General features: G+C 35.5%; 1 protein-coding gene across 6 annotated transcripts in view; it reads left to right on the top strand.

Moving 5' to 3' along the window:
* Positions 1-21546, top strand: part of SENP6 (SUMO specific peptidase 6) — a 73413-nt gene that overhangs the window by 22794 nt on the left and 29073 nt on the right. For 2 of the 6 annotated variants that reach the window (XM_039727287.1, XM_039727298.1), the window contains exons 2-7: positions 2251-2313; positions 2746-2890; positions 8580-8681; positions 14157-14177; positions 19189-19259; positions 20502-20641. In XM_039727287.1, the coding sequence (XP_039583221.1) occupies positions 2274-2313; positions 2746-2890; positions 8580-8681; positions 14157-14177; positions 19189-19259; positions 20502-20641 (519 nt within the window). In that variant the 5' untranslated portion in view covers positions 2251-2273. Of the gene's footprint in view, positions 1-2250; positions 2315-2745; positions 2891-8579; positions 8682-14156; positions 14178-19188; positions 19260-20501; positions 20642-21546 lie in introns of all 6 variants that reach the window. The other 4 variants (XM_039727309.1, XM_039727317.1, XM_039727270.1 and 1 more) reach the window with 3 other exon arrangements.

Genomic DNA, 21546 nt, shown 5'->3' with positions numbered 1-21546 from the left:
TATATTCCAATGTGAAAATAGCCAGGAAACCCATGGTTCTCTGCTTAAAAGTGACAGAGTGTGGAGACCTCCTCCCAGCAAGACAGCTCAGGTTTCATTTCAGGGATGTTAAAAATATTACTGACTGGTATGTTGGGGGAGTGGTACAGTGTTTGTTTTGGGTTGCTTTTGGTTTTTTCCTGCCTGTATAAATTGCATCATTGAAGCAGGCAGCAGGAAGCATGTGATACATGAGCAAATAGACATTGCTTGGTTGCTATGTATTCTGCTCTCTGAAAAAACAACCTTTCTGGTTCTGATGCATATGCTTCACATTCCTTGAGATCTAAATGTATTGGTTCATTTAAAACTTCCAATTTGCTAATACTGCTCTAGTCATGTTGCAGGGTAAGAGTTACTCTTTTTCATTTTGATTTGAGCCTTGGCTCAGTGTTTTGGTCATTTGCAATGTGTTAACCTTCTCTTACCTCCCCTCTCAATTGCCCTTGGTTAAAATGGTTGCAGTATTGAAGTGTGTTGAAATCCTAAAAGTATCAACACAGTACAAAGGGGTTTTGAAAATAGCCATCATTTTTGTATGAACTGAAGCCAAAGAGCAAAAACATTTCTAGAGGTGAAATGATCTGACTAGGGCAGCACTGTAGGCAAATGCCAGAGCTGCAGGTACTGTAGGTTGCTGCTCATGTCTATGCTGCAGGGTTTTGTTTATTTTTTAGGATGTGGAAAATTTCTGAAATTGTTAAACTCTCTGTCTACTCATGAATGTTTGAGAGGGCTCCATGAGCATCCCTTGAAAGGATGATTTGTTCTGAAAGAGAAATTTTAAAAAATGTTGCAGGATGTAAAAAATTTAATATCCATATGTAGTGTGTACAGAAATACAACTGTACTCTTTTGCCTTTATTTGAAATTAGTGATGAATCTGCTACATGGTTTGTTTTACCACTGAGCACCTAGAATCATAATGCTCTAAATGTAAGTGAAAGGAAAATACAATAGTGCCACTGGCTGTATGTTCACATTTACATCATTCTTCCCTTTCCAAAATCAACTGTATGCACAGTCTTATCTCCTGAAGTTTCAGATTCTGTAGATCTCACCCAGCATTTTTATTTTATTTGCTCTGGGGATATTTGTATTGCCTAAGATGGAAGAATAAATTGTAACATGAAGGGAAGTATCGTGCATGGAAAAAGTTGCTAGGAACTTGAGGGATGGGGCACTGATTAGTTTATTTATAAATGAGGAGCTGAAGTCACTGTAGGTATTGCAAGGCAGCATGTCAAGCTGACACAGCTAAGAAAAGTTTGTTTCTCTTGTGTAGTTCTTCCCTTTTAACACCTGGAATAGCTGCTTTGAATTTGAGGAATTTCTGCCTGAGTGATGTTGATTAAAATTTTTCAAACCATGCAATTACAAGTTGGCTAAAAGTTGTAATTTTTTGTTGCCACCATGGGAGTAACCTTATTAGGATTGATAAAATGGGATTGTCTGCAGGCTGCTTCTCCTGGACACAAAAATATGTTAGACTGATCTAGCTGCTGTCAGTATGAAATATGTGATTGGGGTTTCAATTTAAATACTCAATTACTTGAGGATAACTGCCTGTTACTGAAACGAATGTTTTTAGAGTGTCATGGAGTGGCTTTCTTGTTTTTTTTGTCATCTTCCCCATTCTAATGGTTGGGGATTACAGATACTGAATTGAAACACATTGTAGTAAGCAGTAGAACAAACTGAATATATTCTTTTTAGGAAGGCATGCTTTGTTAGTAATTGCTGTGGGGGGTAAAATGTAGTTACATTAAGTTCTCCTAAAGCACTATGAAGTTTGCAGTTTTAAACCACATACTTGAACATTGGTAGGCATAAGCAAAGTCAGATCATGTTTTATAGGTTAATGAAGTTTTGGACTCAATTAATGCAGAGTGTAGAATAATTTATAGTGTCAGTAATACTGTTGTAACCATATTGAAGGTTCGGTAACATTGTCTGTTTTGGATTAATCTTTTAGTTTTGCTTTTTGCAAAATAATTTGATGTACACTCTAAGTTCAGGTTCACATTTTGCATCTGATCATTCTGTTGCTCATTTCATGTTCCTGTTGTTTTATGCATATTTATACAATGTGTATATGGTGCATTTAAATGTAGAGGGAAGGGGATAAAAAAAGGCCTTTTTCATTTAAAATATTTGTGTGTGCTCTGTTGGATTACAGTGTATGTGCTTTTCTCTCCCACACCTGTCTAGCGAGGCAAATCTGCTCAGTTTAGATGACAGTGATGGGTCTTTCAGTCCCAGTGAAGAAAAAAAGGTAAATAATTGGTTTATCTTTAAAGCTTTTTAGGTTCTTAAACAGTATTGCATAGCTATGTATGCAGTGTAAAGAAATGAAAGTTTCTGTTTTAGGAACATATGCTCAAGCTGTTTATCTGTCTACGCTTAAAGTTTTTGTTCCCCTCTTGATCTCCATAGTATTCTGAAAAATATGAGCAAGAGTAACTAATTCTAAGTTTAGAAAGTTATCATAAATACTGTGCTAAATATAAAATAGATATTGTACTTTGTTTAGTAAGATGTCGTAGTATAGGTGTAGACGGTGCCTCTTTTCCATGAAATTTAGTATAAAAGCAGTTTGAAAATGAAGCCAAGTTGTTAATATAATTAACATTTTGCATTCATTTTCTCCTTCTAACTTCTACACAATTATACAATTATTTTAATATATGTGAATTCTGTTGTGACAGTCAGTTCGTTGTCGACCTGGAACTATCGGCGGCAGCAGCGATGCCATAAAAGCATATGCAAGGCGAGGCAAAGCTGGAGGTTTCAAACTTTTAAAAGGGAACGCAATCGGCCTCAACATGATGGGAAATAGCAAGAAACTGAGGTAATACATTTAATTTGTGTGTCCTTGCTTTGATCATTGATAAAAATCAATACATGATAAACAGAACTTCTAGTCCATTTACATTGTGTGCTGTGCATTTTAAGAAGCTATACTGTACTGTGCTTCTGAGTAAAGAGGGAAACCTAGATTGTTAGGGTCTTTCCTCTTACAAAATGTTTAACACCACATTAATAAAGTACCAGAACACTGTTAAAATGGATTTAGAGCATTCAGTGGCATATTTGTTAGTACCTTACCCATGTTGCCTACATGTGTTACTGTTCCCTCTATACAGTGATAGCAGGTAGGAAAATAGTTTTTACATCGCTATCCAGATTCGCTTCTTTCTGTGACACTGAATTGCCAAGGTTGACTCAGGATGTGTTTTCTGGTTTTCTTATTGCAAGATACAGTTTGATTTTGGATTCACAGACTTTTTTTAAAAGGATTCAGCAAATAGCCATACTTGTGTAGAATAGTGTAGACTGTCACTTGCATTTATGGCGGACAGGAACAGTTTTTAAGCATTCACTGTTGTACTTGCTTGTTGCTATTGTCCCTAACTTGTAAGAGACTGCTTTCTTTATTTAGTGTATAATAAAAAGTGATATATTCACCTGACTTTCTCAGGGGGTATTTCATATTGCTAAAGTGCCCTCACTTTAAAGGTTGGTAACCTTTGCAGGAAGGAAAAGTTTGCAAAATACCCAGCTATAGATGGGCCAGTCATCAAATATCCAATGTATATGTAGCTACATGAGGGATGTCCTTGTCTTCATTTGTGGTGGTTTATCACTATCTGGAAACTAAACTCCAAATAAGCCACTTTCCTTCTTCCGCCCTCCAGTAAGAGAGAGACAAAGGCAGAGACTATGGGTTGAGATAACCATTTACTGAAAGCAAACAGCCGTGGAGTAAGAAATGCACAGTGACAGCAGCAATATTAATAACAAAAGCATACAGAAATAAAGGAAGGTGCTTTATGCACAAAGGGTTTGCCACTTTGACTTAGTTCCATGTGGCCAGTGGGAGAAAGACAAAAGGTGGGCACTCCTCACAGCTAGCTCTCCCCCTCCCTGAGCCTGAGACAATGGAAAGCAGTGACAGACAAAACCCTGGAAGTGAGATCATCTATGCTGTACTGCACCACTGCTCCACTGCACTAGGCTTGGGTTCAGGCTTAGCTCAGGCTCACTTCTGCTGCTGCTTTGGACCACTCTGCTGGGTTCAGTTCCACACAGCTCTGCTGCTTTTCAGAACCACATCCAGGGGTCACATCTCAGAGGAGTGGGAAGGTGGTCAGTGGCAGCAGCAGAAGATGGAATCTGCAGGGCTGATCCCAGCAACTCAGCCCTGATGAGGAGAGTGAAACAAAAATGGCACACATCTGGGGATGTGGTCCATCCCCAGCCATGATTTCAGAGGGGCAGAATAGCAACGTAGCCGTGCCCACAATATAGCCTCAAGCTCTGGCACCTCTCTGCAGTCAGGACTCTTGTATGATGTAAGCACTATTAGTTCATGGGACTATCTTACGACAGTCACTGGAAAAAATAAATCCTCTCAGTTCTGTGTGATATATACTCTATCCTGCTGTTTCCTTCGAGCCTTATTTCCTAAGATAAACTGCTGGACTGATTTGTGGAACTTTAACAAGTTTTCTTAAAAATAAAATTTATTTACTAATGAAAAGGGTTTTTTGTTATAGGTTATTTTTACGTTTGCACAAATCAGCATGGTACTTCATTGTCCTTGATTTATGTATGCAAATAATGTTTTGTCTTTAGATTTTTTTTTTATTGTGTACACAAGAGATTTGTAAGATGAAATCCATATTTCTGCCTTGCACATCTTCCAATTCACTGGTTCTTACAGAATCACCCTGGTAATTTCCATTCTTTAGTATTCTGTTCTTGAACACAGATTTGTAATTGTTACTTATATCTTTATGTGTGTCAGGCCTCTTTTGCTCTGTTTTACTATTGAAGAAACCTGTGCATTTACATTATACTTGTTCTTTGTTTTGAGTACACATTTAAAATAAGATTCCTCTAATTCATTATTAGCTAGAATTTTCCTTTGTGTGGCTATGGACTTGGTAGTGAAATCTAACCTTACCATGTAATTTTTTTTTGTTAAAGCAGTCATACCTGACTGTACATGTATGATTATACATATTGTACATATATGGTTTTTTTTAAGTTTTTGGTTTAAGGTAAATAGTTACTGAGGTTTTTTTAAATGGTCTGTGCATGTAGTTCAGACATTCTGTTGCCTGGTTTGGAACTGCCTTCTATTGACAAATAATAGAATATAAACCTAAGATCTAGTAGGATTTATAAAATTCAACTAAAAAAGTAAAATCTCTTGCATGTAAATGGGCAGCCACCTTTTGTCTAGTACTGAGCTGCATACTGAATTTAAATGAAAAATATAAGTGTTCAGCCTTTTCTTAATAAACTGTCATTAATGAAGGATTTTGTTATGAATAATGGATGTATATAGGCCACTGTGACTGCTTCTCACATTTTGGTCACTGCATTTTGTGGTTGTGCTCCACATGATTGTCTCGGTTTAATGACATTGGGATGTTGTTGTACCTTTCATAACATGTATCAGTACAGGTTTGGGATCTAGTCGCTTTAGTGGTGATTGCTGGTTTGTGCACTTTGATATGCAGAATGGAAGATGCATAATAGTTACTCTTTCAATATTTAGACTCCTCAGCTAGAGAAGATTCTGAAAGTTGATCATGCAGATAAGCTGCTAGATTAAATACAGGAAGATCAGATACTTGATATTCTTTATCTGTTTGTTGTGACTTTTACCACAGTGGTGGAGTCTTTTTTTTTCCATCTAACCTGCAGACTAAGGAGTAAAAATTTCAGATCAATGGGGCTTGACTCAAATGAGTATTATTCTGGTAGAATAGTCCCTAAAATTCAGAGAATAAGAGCTAGGAAGAAGGGATATGCAAGGACAGTGAGAAAAATATTTGCTGTACTTGTCAGAGAAATTTAAACCAAGCAAGAGGTTATCTGGTTGAACAAATCCAGCAACAGACTATTAACCCAATTAGTTTTGGTTGTATTTTTTTAGTCATGAGGACGTACTTTAAATAGCTTCATTTTTGCTAGCTTTCAATATTTGTATTAAGGCTCTTTTAGATTTTCTTTGATAATGTTTTGTTAAAAACATTATTTGAAAAAGAGCAGAATTACATAGTCTGTAGTTGTGAGTTTTTGAAATGTTGTTCTTCCTTTACTTCTAGCTCCATCCATTTGCCCGGTGCAAGATTTTTTTTGTTTTGTCTCTTGAATATGTGGTGTTAAGAATTTCCTATGTATCAGCTGATAGCACGTGATAGTAAAATCTTGTTTTTGTCCGAGCCTGGGCTTCAAATCATTCTGTGGTTTCCTGAGCTAACATTAATGATACATTTGTTGTTAAAATACTCATCTTTTGAGAACATTTGTTCTTTCAAGGAACTTCCTGGCCATTACATCACCCTGCTTTTAGTGCGTTGTACTAATTTTCAAGAAATTGTGCTGAAACTTGCAAACTCAGATTTCAGTTCTGATGTGCCTGTTTTGCAGCTTGCTAGGACTTCATGATTGTATTCTCTGTTGTTTCTTCTGTGTTGGGTATGTTCCATTCAGAGAACAAGATCATAGAGCAGATTGTGTTTTAGAGCTGTTCTAGTTGGAAACATGTCTGACACCATATGAACCATTTAAGTGTGCCATCTAGAACAGTCTGCTTTGACTCAAATCTGATCCCTGAGCAGTCTGTGATACTCTATTCCAGCACCTACTGGAATTTTCACTATGTGAGTGAGGCAAAAAGCAAAAGTGCTGCTTAACAGTTTTTTTCTGCTGTGGAGGCACACGACGGAGTTTCACAATCATGATAGTTTGGCAAAGGTCAGATCCAACAAACACAGTGGTAAAACAGGAGATACATATGCTTGCTTGTTTGAAGTCCTTAGGTCTTAAGTATTTGAGAGAGCATTCCTGCATTCTGCTTCTGGTTGTTTTTTTTTTCCTAGTATCTTTTTCAAAGACATGAAATGGGAAGCCAAAGAGGATTTGAGACTTTCTGAAGTATTTAGGGCAAGTAGCTGTCAGCTTTTTATTTCTGAGGTAGCAATTTAGACGGAAGGTTCACTGGTGGCTGACCAGCTGGAGTTGCATAGCCTTGACTTAGAAACATGTGAGATGAGTGTGCTTACTTTGAGGAGGTTGGTGTTTGCATGGATACTGTTAGTTTTCAGGATGTTGGACTGTTAGCTCAAATGGCTTGTGATGTTTTTAAATTTCATATTTTAGAAGAGGATTTAACCCTTTGGGTTTGATAAGTCTTGTTCTATTATGTTTGTGGTTATGTTAGGGGCAGTCAGAAATGGTCTGAAAGCTTCTCATCTTGACTTATGTAAGGCTACTAAAAGGGTTTGTAATGCTAAACTGAAAATTAAAAAGCACAGTAACAGTTTACTCATTTTCTTCTTTTGGGGGGAGTGTGAAGGAGGGATTAGGAATTGGTTGCCAGCTGTTTTTGAATTGTGGTACTTTGGGTTTCTTTTCATTGTTCGTAACAGAACAAATGGCAAGTTAATATTTCTGAGAAATACTATTAGTAGGAATCATTTTTCACATAATTTTCTCTATTGCAATTAATATTTCCAAGCCATTTGAAAAGCACAGTTTAGGCACTGTATTTCCATAGTTTGAAACAGTTTGCATCATCAACATGCTGTCTCTTAAAAGTTGTGTGATTTTTGAACATTTCAAGCATAGATAGCATTGTGTGTCCTATCACAGCAGTGTGCAGGATAATTCTTTAGGTTTAATGATCTCTGAAGGAGGCACTGTATTATTGATCTACTTTATCCTAATGTCAGCTTTTACTAGAGAGAGTAGTGGTAAGAAATCTTCTCTCTATAATTATGGTTTTACATAATAATGAGATAAAAGTCGAAAGCTAGCAAATGAAGAAACCCAAGAAATGCTAAGATGCATTGGTGAATTAGAGTCCTGTTGAGATATCAGTACCTGAGAATCCTTCATTTTTTCTTTTTGGAATGTGTTGATTTTTTCCAGTTACAAGTCATCTTGCATCCATAAATTTGCTGTGTTCACTTTTTTATGAGGGACATTCCTGAATTCAGTCTGTTCACATTTTGCCCCTTAAGTCATATTACAGAAGTTAATATTATGCCTCAATAAAATGAGAGATGAAGGTATAAAATTAGTTTGAATCCTTCATTTTTTCTTTTTGGAATGTGTTGATTTTTTCCAGTTACAAGTCATCTCGCATCCATAAATTTGCTGTTCATATTACAAAAGTTAATATTATGCCTCAATAAAATCAGAGATTAAAGTATAAAATTAGTTATAAATGGTTACAAGTCATTAAAAAGGCAGTGTCTTTTCACAGTACAGTGTTGAGTAAAAAAATCTTTACCTTTTTTCCCAGGAAAGAAAAATTGTGTATATTTTTATATATCCATGTTATTATAAGGCTGAATGTTTATATGCCCGTAAAATGATCCTAACAATATGTATTATTCATTCAAAAGTATTCAGAAATACTTTAATACTTGGTCTTGTAAAATTAGGGCACCACATGTTTTACCTAAGATGGTACAAACACAAGAGTCTTTTCTTAAACTTTTTCTATGTGTTTACAGTGAAAATGCTCAGAATATATCTGGTCCTGTAACTGTGGTACATGGCAGACGTTTTCACCACGCACACGCACAAACAACCGTAGTAAAAACAGCAGCCCAAAGGTAAGACTAATTGCATTTGTTTCTGCAGGTGTTTCAATTGTAAAACTTCTCCCTGGTTTTGTATGTAATGATTTTCCTTATGCTGTGAAATGTTTTAATAAAATCACATGGGTGCATTCTTGATTATGACCTTTGACCTTAATTACTAAAGTTTAATAAAACCATTTAGGAATTACTATTATATAATACTAGAATTTAGTAACTTTAAAGAACATTTGCAGGTAGTAGAAGAGCACCTGCTAATACATATATTTTGAGAAAATATTTTGAAATAGACAAACATAGTTTCCAGTAGAAATTCACATAACTGACAACATGATCACCATCTACTAAGTCGCAGCAACTTCATCTTGTGTAAGATCCATGTAAACATAACATTAAATCATAGATCTGAAGATTGTATATGATCTGTATATATAGTGTAACACATAAAAATTGGAACATCTAACAGAAGCAAGGTTTTGCATCTATGTAAATGATTTTTAGAAAGGATGACTGGAAACTTACTGAACTATGCTGAGTTGAACTAAATTGATTTGAAATTTAAAACCCTTTCAAACTTCTGTAAATTGTAGGGTTGGTTCTAGGTGTTTTGTACACCTAATATGTTTCACAAACATGAGATAGCAGCTGTTTTAAGGAATTTTCTTTCAAAGTTTATCCATTCAGAGCTCTTTTTGTTTATGAGTTCTGTGGATTTCCACCATCCTTCATGAGTGCTTTATCTTGTCTGCATTTTGTAACTTCCTTCTTCTGCCACCTTTTTTTTAACCTCTGTTTTTAAGTATAGATTTTTTTTTATCATATACAGGCATTATCCTTTTTTATTCATCCTGCTTCCCTCAGTTTGGTTTGCTGACTTTACAAAAAGAAAGCCCATATTCTAGTGTGAATGAATCATGTGATCCAAACTTGTATTAGAGTAATCTGGCATTGAATAAACAGACTGAAAAAGGAATTTTTTTCAGTCACAAAATAATGGACTCGTAGAACAGTTTGGGGTGAGAGGGACTTAAAGGCTATCTAGTCCAATCCCCCTGCCATAACAGGGATATCTTCAACTAGCTCAGGTTGCTCAGAGCTCCATCCCACCTCACCTTGAATGTTTGCAGTGGTGGGACAACTAACACTCCTCTGGTCAGCCTGTTTCAGTGTTTCACCACCTCATTGTAAAACACTTTTTCTATCTAGTCTGCATCTACCCTCTTTTAGTTTTAAACCATTACCCCTTGTCTTATTGCAACAGGCCCTGCTAAACTGTTTGTCCCCATCTGTCTTTTAGGCCCCCTTCAAGTATTGAAGGCCACATTAAGGTCTCCCTGGAGCCTTCATTTCTCCAGGCTGACAACCCCAACTCTTGCAGCTTTTCCTCACGGGAGGGTTGCTGGCTTATCCTGTCCTTGAGGACTTAGGCTTTGCCTCTTTCTGTTACAGACAACAGTACTAGTACTGTAGTCTGTAAATGCATATATATATATATATATAACATATATATATATATATATATATATATATGTGGTATATAGGATGGATATTTCCTTCCCCTTAGTAATAGCAGATGCAGTAGTAGGTATCTCTTTTCAATTCTTTACATTTCTTCCCATCAGTGTGAGGCTGAGGACTAAAAAGTATTGGCAGTTTTTACCATGATTTAAGCTGAAAGATGGGGTTGATGGTATCACTGTGGTTTAGGCTGAACCAGCTGTGCTTTTGCTTGCATGAAGTCCTTTTTACAATATTTTTGTTCAGTGTCCCATTGAGGAAAAGGTGGGGCATCTTTAAGCATTCATGCTCTTACCTTTCTGGTGGGTTTTGTTTGTGTGTGTTTATGCTTGCTCTTGTTTATTTGTGGGGGAGAAATTGTTTTGTTTGTGGGGTTTTTTGTTATTCTGAAGGATAAAATTTCGATTTGCAGTGCTAATGAAAATGATTTGAAGTAAGCAAAATCATACAAGACTGCTCTGATTGTTAACTTGATAATTCTCATGTACTTGATTAAGCTTTGTTGTGAAATGGTTCTTCAAACAGCCAGTCAAAATGGATTCATCTTAGCAAGTTCAGTGCCTAAGGTTTCTTCAACCTGCTCCAGAGATTCTTAGTCTTCAGTGGATGTTAGATTTGCCTGCTTGCCTTTCTTGCCTGTGGGATTTATTTCTTTATAAGCCTACAATATAATGTGAAGGAAAAAATGTAGTGACTTGGCATGTGTGACACACAGAAAACTAATGTGTAACATAGGCAAGCTGAATATTGTATGAAGTAATTGGATAGTAGTCATCTTGAGCGTTCTAAATATGTTTTCTCTTAGGATTGTTATTGTAGTTCATTTACATTAGCAACAGACAATTAACTCTCATGCTAGGAATATTTTTGGAGTTTTCAAGGCAGGAAACAGTCATAACAGTCCCAGCAGTGCTTTGTTACTGGAGGATAGCAGAACCAGCGTGATCCCATTGACTGAGGCGTTACATAGGAACTTCGCAATGATGTTTAATTCCAGTAGCTTCTGACTCAACTGACTGCTTTCTAAAAAGCTCTAAATCTGTTTCTGAGTTAGAGGATTGAAAATTACTAAAATGTAGCTTCTTGACAAACTTTTTTTTTTAAGTAAATAAAAGAAGAGAGATTTCAGGGCTACTTGATGTTGAAAACATAGGTTTCTGAGTGAGAAGGCAATAGTCAGGAAAAAGCCAACTAAAATAGGACTATTTAAAACTGACCATAATATAAAAATTCAGACCATATAAATTTGAATAATATATTTTGGTCATATTTTCACTTGTGTAGGAATTTTTTTATATCTTTTTTTCCTAGTCTTCACTGACAATAGGCAATAGTTGAGTTTAAAAGTAAATGCTGGTGATGATTCCTCAAAAAAGACTATTTGCACAAAATGAGGGTGGCAAACCAAGAATAAAATTCTAGGTATATATCAAGACAGAAGAGCTGATAGCATGGAAATTGAGCTCTAAATGTTTGGGGTTTGTTTTCCTATGCTAATTTGCAGGTGACACAAAGTTGTGTTCTGTTAAGTTTTTGCATTTGTAGATTGTTTTATGGTGTGGTGATCAGTAGCAAAATAGGGTAAATAATTTTATCTAATATATTGCACATAAATCAATGGTACATTCTTGAAAGGATAACCAAAAATAAAAACATTATTAAATGAGTTGAGCAATTTTAGTCTCTGGCACTGATGTAACAGATTCTATGACTTACACTGAGTTCTTTGGGTGGGGTTGGTGTCACATGGAGGAAGCTGATTATGAACTCAGTTATAATCTCTATCACGTTGAATTTGTGTATGATTTGCACTGCATTTCTTATCTCCTGCAATTTTTTTGTACATACATGTTAATTTAAAGTTTGTCTGAGTGTCTGTTGCACTCATATGTAAAATGCGAGTTTCTAGCACAACAGAATTTGGTATTTCAAAATAAGATTATGATAAATATTCACTTTTTTTCTAGTGGAATCTGGGGATTAAATTAAAATTTGTTAATGTCTGATACAACAGATTTTCAGATATAGCTTGCTCTAGTGTTGTAGTTGGTTCACACTATTTTGCTTCATTTCAAGCGTAGTTCTGTCTTACGCTATTGACTGACTGTTCTTCCAGACTTGGCATTGAAATAGCATGTATGTACTGCATGTTTAACAAATCTTATGCATGAGCTGCATGAAGCAGTTGGTAGGGACAGTGATCAGTCCAGGATTCTCATCTCTTAATCTTCCAGAGGTATAAAAATGAGAATTCCTTTAAATGCATTATATAGCTGAGGAATTTTAAAATAAACAAATAAGGCATCTGATGTAATGACACTGCATAGTATCAGGCATTCTAGAAGGTTTTTTTCTTGCCATTAAGTTTCCTTAGCATTAGGTAAGTGTTCCTTAACAGAGTAACTCTGTGAAGCTAACTCTGTAAACAGTTAATCCAAGTTACATACTAACTGTGCAAAGGATGCAAAGATACAGGATATGGCTCCATCCAGACATGATTAGGATCTGACTGGATTGATAAACTGGTGTGTGGCCTGCACAAAAGCAGTGTTTATTGATAGTAAAGGCTAGCTCCAGCTAGGAGCAATTCTCCACCCTCACACGGACTGGCTCATTGCCTGCCACCCCAGTTGTGAGTTGCCGCGGTAACATTCACTTTTACCCTCTTCCCAGAGCACTGTGAGATGGAATGTACTTTCATACTTCATTCTGTAGGATTATCAGAACTGCATTCTTACCTGCTTTGCTTCTACTCCTACTGTTTTCTGAGTAATAAGAGAATTAGTTTGCTCTATTCTTGTGAGTGTACTGTTTGTAAAAAGGAAAGGAGGGTGAGTTTTTATTACTGTGTAATATCATTACTCTGTTAAGTTTGGCTGAAGTAAAACAGGAAACAATTTGAATTTGTTCTGTTTCAGAATACAGTTAATGTAATGCATGTATGTCAGATGTTTGTTAGGCTTTTGATGTTCGGGAGAAACAGTCACACAGATTAAAAGCTTACAGCATTCCACATTGCAAATTTTGAGAAGACAGAAGATATGTAGATGCTATTTTCAAATAGTCTGTGTGCTAAGGTTAATTAGATTTATTTTTATATTAGTCTTGGTGTACAAAGGAACAGGATTATGAGCATCGGCTACAGTGATTTCTGGGTTAACTCATGTTTGAGAAGACAGAAGATATGTAGATGCTATTTGCAAATAGTCTCTGTGCTAAGGTTAATTAGATTTTTTTTATATTAGTCTTGGTGTACAAAGGACCAGGATTATGAGCATCGGCTGCAGGGATTTCTGGGTTAACTCATATTAATGGGGATGCTTGTAAACTAGTGGCCTTAGTTCCTAGGTTCTTTTGGGAGATTTCTTTTCTTGGCCTAAACCTCAGAAGAAGTTTCCATTTATCCTTCTCTAGCCTTTCCATGTGGTTTCTTAAATATTAGAGGACTGTTGCTGAAATTTGTTTCTCAATTTAAACACTTAGATATTTTTTATTCATTGGAAACAAGTTCTTACATAATTTTTTCTCTTTTGCATGGCAGTCAGGGATTCTTTTAGTGGTTGACCTCTGTCTTAGAAGTCTTTTCCAACTTTAATGGTTCTGTGGTTGGAAATGAGACTTGATTATAATTAGTGTGTTAGAATTCTATCTTAATGGCTTCTGCATTGTAAGTGAATTGAGATGACCAGGTTAAGTTGAGAGTTAATCAGATTCTACTCATTGAAAAAGAGTCAAGTCACTGTACTATTTAGACCACTAACTGTTGCTGTCTGTGAAGTAGTGTTTGTGCATTTCTAATTACTTTGACAAAAATGTGGTGAGGAAATTATAATGCTTGTTTTAAAAGTAGACTGGTGAGTGAAAGACAATGAAACAGTTACAATTTATATTTAATAACTTTTGCATTTAGTGATGTGCAACACATGTGGGGCTTTACATCTTATGTGTTTTTTTCTTTTTTCATATTTTAAGCAATCTGGACCGAAAGGAAAGGTAAGCTTACTGTTGATCAAATGAGCATGGCAATAAGCATTAAGAAAATTAACTGATTGAATGTTGTATTAATGCTGGTTAAAGAATATTCAATCCAGTTAGTCATATCTACTCATATGTGATAGGGGTTAATTGTTTTTAGTTCTGTTTTTATGATTCACTAACTCACTTTTATTGAAAAATGACCATTACATCCATCTCCAAGAAATGCTGTGTTAGTGTGAATTGTGGATAATTTTCCACTGGAAATTTATTTATATATCCAGTGCAAAATTGCATAAATATTCTCTGGATTTTAAGAATTCAGTGCTAATTCTTTTTGTAGAGCAGCGAACTTTGTGTTATAGAATGGTTCTGAAGCATCTTAGTAAAATGATTCTGAAGCTCTTACTGGGCTGTTTAACAGCTCTCACTCCATCATCTCAGCTTGGTTTGAATTGCATTAAAGGTTTTTATTGCATTACTGTGTATATTTTGTTCATGAAGTACATATATTAAAGCAGCTAACAGAAAATGTAAAGCAAAACCTGACACACTGGCTTTTTATTGTTCATTTTGGGCTAATTTCTCACTGGTTTTGCATATGGACAGCAGTCTCTTAATGTTTTGTTAGCAGTATGAAATACCATACATTTATTTTTCTTCATATATAGCTTAAATTTATGTTAGTGGAAGTGTTTTCTTGATAGTAATGAAGTAGTTGAGTTTTTGTAAATATCCCATCTGTGTAGGTGGCTTTTGGCAGTATGAGCTTGATACCAGGTTGAATTGTTTAAAAGTATATATAGTGTTTAAATGGTAATGATATAAATAGCACAGATCTTTCTGAATTTAGGATTTTCTATATTTATTTCAAATTCAGAAAATCAAGCCTTTCTATTTTACTGCCTTTTGTTACTTCTTAAAATAACTCTCAAATAGATACTCATCAGCCAGTTAGTGTCACTGTATGGCATAGAAGAAAAGGTTTGAGTTCCATGCTGGTGTGATCATAATTTTCTCATGGGGACACCTGCTGCTTCTTCATCCAGTACTACTGGATATATTCCTTTTTCTTTGCCTGCTTTTTGTTGTTGTCCTAGCAGGGGAAGATGATGTAGGCAGGAGCTGCTAAATTTAGCTTTAATCATTACTGTCATGATAAGTGCAGCAGCAGCTCCTGACTTTCTGGGCCAAATGGGGTTGCTGACCTGTGTTCTGAAAACCCTGTTCCCTGTGCTGCTGCTTCTCTTTTCAGCCTTTGGCTTTTGTACTCTGCTCTTCCTCTAACACGTGCTGAAGGTAAATCTCACCTCAGCAGCTTTGTGCTTCAATCTTATTGTGCTTTCCTCTCTTTTTGTGTAATGATGTAGAAACCAACAGCCTGCCTGCAGTGATACATCTCCAAATAATCCATACAGAAGCAGAGGAAAGGCTGGATAAGGTGGCCTCTCAAAGAGCCAGACTGCGCATTAAACACAGCTCTTGTGTGAGCCCTGCACCTCAACAAAATTAGGAGTGGTCTTTTTGATGTGATTTGTACAAAATTATAGGTAGCACTCCCTCCCAAATTCTCAGATCCAGATATTTCTCCATGTTTACTTCCTTTCTGGCATAGACAGAAATTGTGGACCTGCCCCTTCCCCTCATTTCCCCCACCACATTTCTGTTTTTTGTTTTCTTAGAGAAGAAATTTTAAGTGAAACTGTCACTTTGTCTGGAAAATTTCATAAATGTCTGTCTACCAGGCTGGTGTGAAGACACTGAGGTCCGATTCCATCAGCAAGAGAACATAGCAGTAATAATGAATGTTTGCTGAAAATACGAAATCAGTGACACCATTCTGTCTGGGCAAAACACACTTACTCAAGAATATTGTGGCATCTAGCAGTTAAAATATGTCAAAAATTCATGATGCTGCACAGTCTAGACTGTCTGAGTATTTCAGTCCAGTGTGTTGTAGGAACTTTCTTGCTCCTGTAATCAGTGTTTTGCTGTTTGATGCTTTACTACTTTCTGAGATTGCTTTTTATCCAACACTTGTCTACTTCCCTTGTACTTAAAGGTATTAGAAGTTCTTATAATCTTGGACATAAACAAGATGCCTAAAATTGTTTCACCTCTGAGCACTGTTTTTTTAACTGTTCAACACAGTATATAGGTAATCTTGCATCATGATCAGCTCAGCTGTGTTTGATCCCTCAATTATTCCTATTGAAATGGAAGACTTACTTTTGATCAGGTTGTAACAGCAAGAAGGAATTTGTTTGGAAGTGTTGTATGTTTTTAAAGCTCTTCTGAGATTTTTTTTTTCTTTTCCAGATAGTCCTTTTGAAGGTAGATATAATGTTTAATTTAAAAAACAACCAATTTCCCCTTCTGTTTCTGCACTCACACACATTTAAATGGTTCAGTGTACTAAGGGTTTTACTGGAGAAGGTATTAATGGATCTGCAGCTGTTCAGGCAGCAACAAACACTATGCTCAGAAGGGCAATTTTGTTTTCTAGTCTGTAAAAATTTCATGGTGGTGTGCTATCCCTTTCTCTTTGTGGGTTTTTCAGGAAAGGAAAGTAGTAGAAGGTGCCTAAAGTTGCTGCCCTCTTGTGGAAGGGCTGTCACTGTCTCCAAGAAAGCATTATTTTTTTAATTTTTTTTTTAGCTGAAATCTCAAATTAAATAGTCTTCAAAGTTGTCTTCACTTTTGTTTCTAATTCAAAGCAACTTCAAGCCTGACCTTGAATTGCTAACCACACTAAAGTGTGTTGGGAAGCCTCAGCTGTGTTGGAGCTGATTTTTTGTGCCTTGGGTTTGGGTGTTACTGGTTCATTGTGAGTGTATGAGTTCTGTATTGTGGGAGAGGAAAGACAGACTTTTTGCTACTGCTTCTGTGTTCTTGCAAGTGTTTGGCTGTTTAATAGCTGTAACCATGAGTCTATGCTGCTAGCATAAAATTCAGATGGGGGTAGATAATGCTAGTGTATTCTGATTTGTTGTAAAATAATTATTTAGCCTTATATGATAAATAATGAATTTATCATCTTAATAATATAAATATATTTTGCATATTAAAAATGTAATATAAGTGTATGGTTCTAAGAGGAAAAATTCTAAGTTAGAAATGTCCAGAGACCTTGAATTGTAAACTACATTTTAAAAGAAATTTTAGTACTCTAAATCTGCCATATGATTTGCTTTGTTTGCTTTCAATTAAATGACAAATAGTTTCAATATTGTTTCTCTCAGATATCATTTAAGTTTTAAATATTTTAGACGTCTTATAGAAAATAATTTTTCTAGAAGGTAATTATGTTTAAAACAAGACTTACTGTTGTGAAATACTAGTGAAAGATAGTTATGACGTGTGACACAACAGCTTGCACACACTTACTGCAGTGTTTATATTTTTCAAATCTAAAATGATGTTACAGTTTTTTTTACTTCTTAGAATGTCACGAGCATTGGTTTTGATAGTACAGCTTCTCATAATGGCGAGTTTGAGCTCTGCCTTTTATATCTACTAATTCTGCCTTAGAGTAATTCCATGTGTTTGAATTTTTAAGGAAAATTATATAAAAAACAATGCATTGAATTTATTAATAAATATTCATACTGCATTTCCAATTTCCATTTTGATTTTAAAAATTCTGGAGGAGAAGGATTGTTTCAGAAACACATTTGACACAATCAGTAAAATAAATTAACTAATCTGTCATCTGTGATATGTTTGCCAGCAGTCATGATAAAGTACTATGACATCTCCACATTTTGAGTAGCCGTGCTTGTTTCTCAATCCTTCTTTCTGCCAGAATTTTCTTTAAAGCTGCAGCCTATCAACACAGTCAAATATATTTGATATCAGGTAAGAAGTCTCAAAGGACATTGTAGATTCATCTTGTTCCAAATATATTAACTAATAATGTTTCCTAGAAATGCAGAAAATTCAAAGGTTTTATAATTTGATGCATTAGGAAATGCTGTGCTGAAAGAAATAAAGTCCTACAATTGAAGCTAAAATCTACTTCAGCCATAGCCAAATTTTTGTCAGATAGATCCTCAAAATTTAGGTGTTAGTGGTGATATTACTACCTGCAGCTGTTTGCTTTGCCCTCTTGCTGTTGATTAATGTCCTTGTAATCAGAGGTAGCAGTATGGGACATGGGTGACCTATTTGCAGGCCAGTGCTTAGCTTTCCAATGAAACCAGTTTCTGGTGAGTTTGTTGACAAGGCCTCCTGTGTTTCAGATGTGTGCCATCCTCTTTTATGACAAGAATAGCAATCTGAGCTGCAGCGCTCAGAGCACAGAGAAAGACGAGTGCTACAAACAGTAGCCCACATGCACTGAGCTTCAGGAATCTTAATTTGCTGTCAGCATGATTTGACACACATGTGTGTAAACTGAAAATACCTTTCAGGAGACTCAAGTCTTGATATAATGCCATAAATTACATGAATTTGCACAAAAATATGTGATATCTATATTATGCAAGTTATATCAACAAAATACTTACTATTCATTAATTTGCTATATTACAATATTTTAAAAACCAGTGTATGGGAACCATGTCTGCTGTGGTGTTCTTTCTGGGTTTTGGCCACAACAGTTTTTGACATTGGATCTCCTTCCTCTGTTTTGCATCTTCTCTTCCTGTTTTTTAAGTTATGGAACTTGTGGAATCTATTGTAATATTAAAATAATAGTTGTAAAGTGTCTATCTTGTATTTCATGAATGAGGAGGAGGAGAAGATGCGTGCTTCAGTATTTGGAAATTTGTGTGTAAAAGTGACAGACTCCAGAACTGTTGATTATTATAGAGGAGGTTTAGATCAGAAACACTTCCAAGGCATTTATTGTGGCTGTTTGTATTGTTCTGGTAATACCTTTTAAAGTGTACAAATAGCATGTAATAGGCGAAGTTACTTATTTGTAGCTTTCAGATTCATTTCAGGTTTGTTTTGTTCATGTATAATTGTGACTAAATTATAATGGTGTCTGTTAAAAGAACAACCATACGTCTAATTCATTTTCCAGAAAAGAATACCCACCTCAGCTTCAGAAAGTGGAGGCAGACCACATTAGATTACCACGGTCTCAAGGAGTGGGTAAGTTATCTTTAGAGTTCTCATTTCTTCTAAGCAGAATAATTTTTTTAATACCTGATTTGGGTGGGTGTGTTGCCAAATCTTGTATAACCCTTAGTATATCTACTTACAGCCTTAGATCATGTTCTTCTAGTTTTGTACAAGTTTGTGCATGAAAGGATGGTTTTGCCCTTCTTGACAGTTTTCTGCAACTAGTTCAGTCATGTAATAATTTTAAATTAGGCTTCAGTTATTTTAAAAGCAACAGAATAGGGAACATTTGGGATCATAAAATTGGAGGTGGAACAGATCTCTGGAGTTAACTAGTCTGAGCCCAAACTCCCAGCTTGTTTGTGAATTATTGTTGAGGAACTTTTGCATCAGTGTTAGTACAAGAAAAATGCTATGTAGTAACCACTTGGCATGAAATGTATTCATACACAGAGGGAGTTAATAAAAGAACCAGCATCAGCTCTGTACCTCAACTGAAACATGCTCTTACACTGTTGTTAGATGCAACAACCTTGCTGTTGGACGTGCAGTAGAAAAATTATAGTTTGGTTTCAGGTGTGGAAATTGTGAAACTGGAAAAGAAAATACCCTGTGTTTTGTTAAGCTTTGTTAGCATAGATGCAGTCTGTAAACCAGCTGTTCAGCTGCATAGTCACCTGCACTGGCAAGTTGATCTGCTGTGCCATTTTAGGTTAATGTTAGGTAGATCTTCAGCAGTACTACTCTAAAGTAAGTTAGGGAAAAATCCCACCTATTATTAATTCTTTTTTGAAAATTATCCATTCCTTAGTTTTGAGATGTCTTCTCATAGTGGGATGTTTGTGAGACCATCAGAATGGATATTGAAAAAGCGTTCATATATATTAAAAAAAAATAGAGTCTTAAAAAAAATTCTGTGGTATAATAGCATAATCTAGCATCCTCTCCTATTTTTGGCAGTAGACCCTCCACTTGATTTGCAGTGAAGTTAGCACAGATTTGCAAATCCAAAGCTTCTTGCAAAGATATAAGATAAAATTGTCAGTGAGTGACCCTGCAATAGTATTACTATTTTGAAGTTACTTTGGAAAATGTTATTTTTTAGTCGTACAACAAATCATGAAACATTTGAAACAGTGTAGATTTTTGAGATTTAAAAATGTGTTTATGTTTGGTTCAAGTTAGTGTATGTAAAAAAGTAAGATGATCATAATTATCAAAGTATATGAGTGGACATTTCTTGTTAATGTTTTTGCATCTTTTCCCTTCTAGACAGTGTAATGGAGAATACAGATGACTCAGAATCAGAATCTGATGTTAAAAGAAAGGTGCGACAGAAAGGTCATTGCAATTCATATCAATCTGACTTGAGTCCATCTTCTGCTACAAAAAAATGCTTAACTCAGTCAAAGGTGGGTTATATTTTAAAAATACGTAAACTCTTGCTGAATTTTAAAAGTTGTTGCATATTTCAAAAACAGATGTTCAGGAGTAAAACAGGTTGAGGTTTTAAAAATCCATAGAGTTGGGAGGAAGATTTACATAATTTAAAAAAAAGTTACAGTGATAGAGATATTTAAATGATCGTATTGCTGCTGGTTGTGAAATATTACTTTTCTGACTTGAACAGACAGAAGCTGCACTGAAAATAAAAGAAATCTTGATTTTATTGAATAGCTGACTGATAAACCAGAGATTATTAATTTTAATTTGCTGAAAAAGAGGAACAATTTTTTGCACTTCGACAGATTTTTTTTTCAGTGTCATGATTTTCTGTACTCAAAAGAGTAAAGATTAAAGTGCTGCAAAGATGCAAGTATTTTTTATTAAGTTGCTCACTTTTTCAGTGAGAGTAGTTCCTTAGTGGCATTCTCTGGTCTACATGCAGCCAACCAGGATGTTTTTGTCAGGACCTTGTTTGACTATCAGATGTAAGATACTGTGGAAATTGCTTTAAGGCTCTCTCTGTATTTTTATCAGCTTCCCAGCCTGCTATGGAAGTCTCATAATGCACACATACAGGTCACATAGTTTCACTATCAAAGCAAAACTTCCTGTAAGGAGATCTGGGTTAAAAAAAAATAATTATAGATCTATGATTTTTATATATGCTTAGCTTTTGTTTGAAACACCTGGTACCACTCTTTGGCATTTCCATTGCTCATTTAGTTAATTAATATGATGTTAATAAAAAAACTGGTTTTAAAATTTTTGGCATGTGGTTGAAGTAGAGGGTGCAATTACTCTATCCTTAAGATCCTCCAGGTACTCTTGGTGCCTTCTCTTGAATATTTTTAATGTCTGGTTGAAATTCTTC

The sequence above is a fragment of the Passer montanus genome, unplaced genomic scaffold (assembly GCF_014805655.1).
Source record: "Passer montanus isolate IOZ18808 unplaced genomic scaffold, ASM1480565v1 scaffold11, whole genome shotgun sequence".
NCBI lineage: Eukaryota > Metazoa > Chordata > Aves > Passeriformes > Passeridae > Passer > Passer montanus.
The sequence above is the reverse complement of the archived record's forward strand: the minus strand, read 5'-3'. Positions and strand labels throughout refer to the sequence as shown.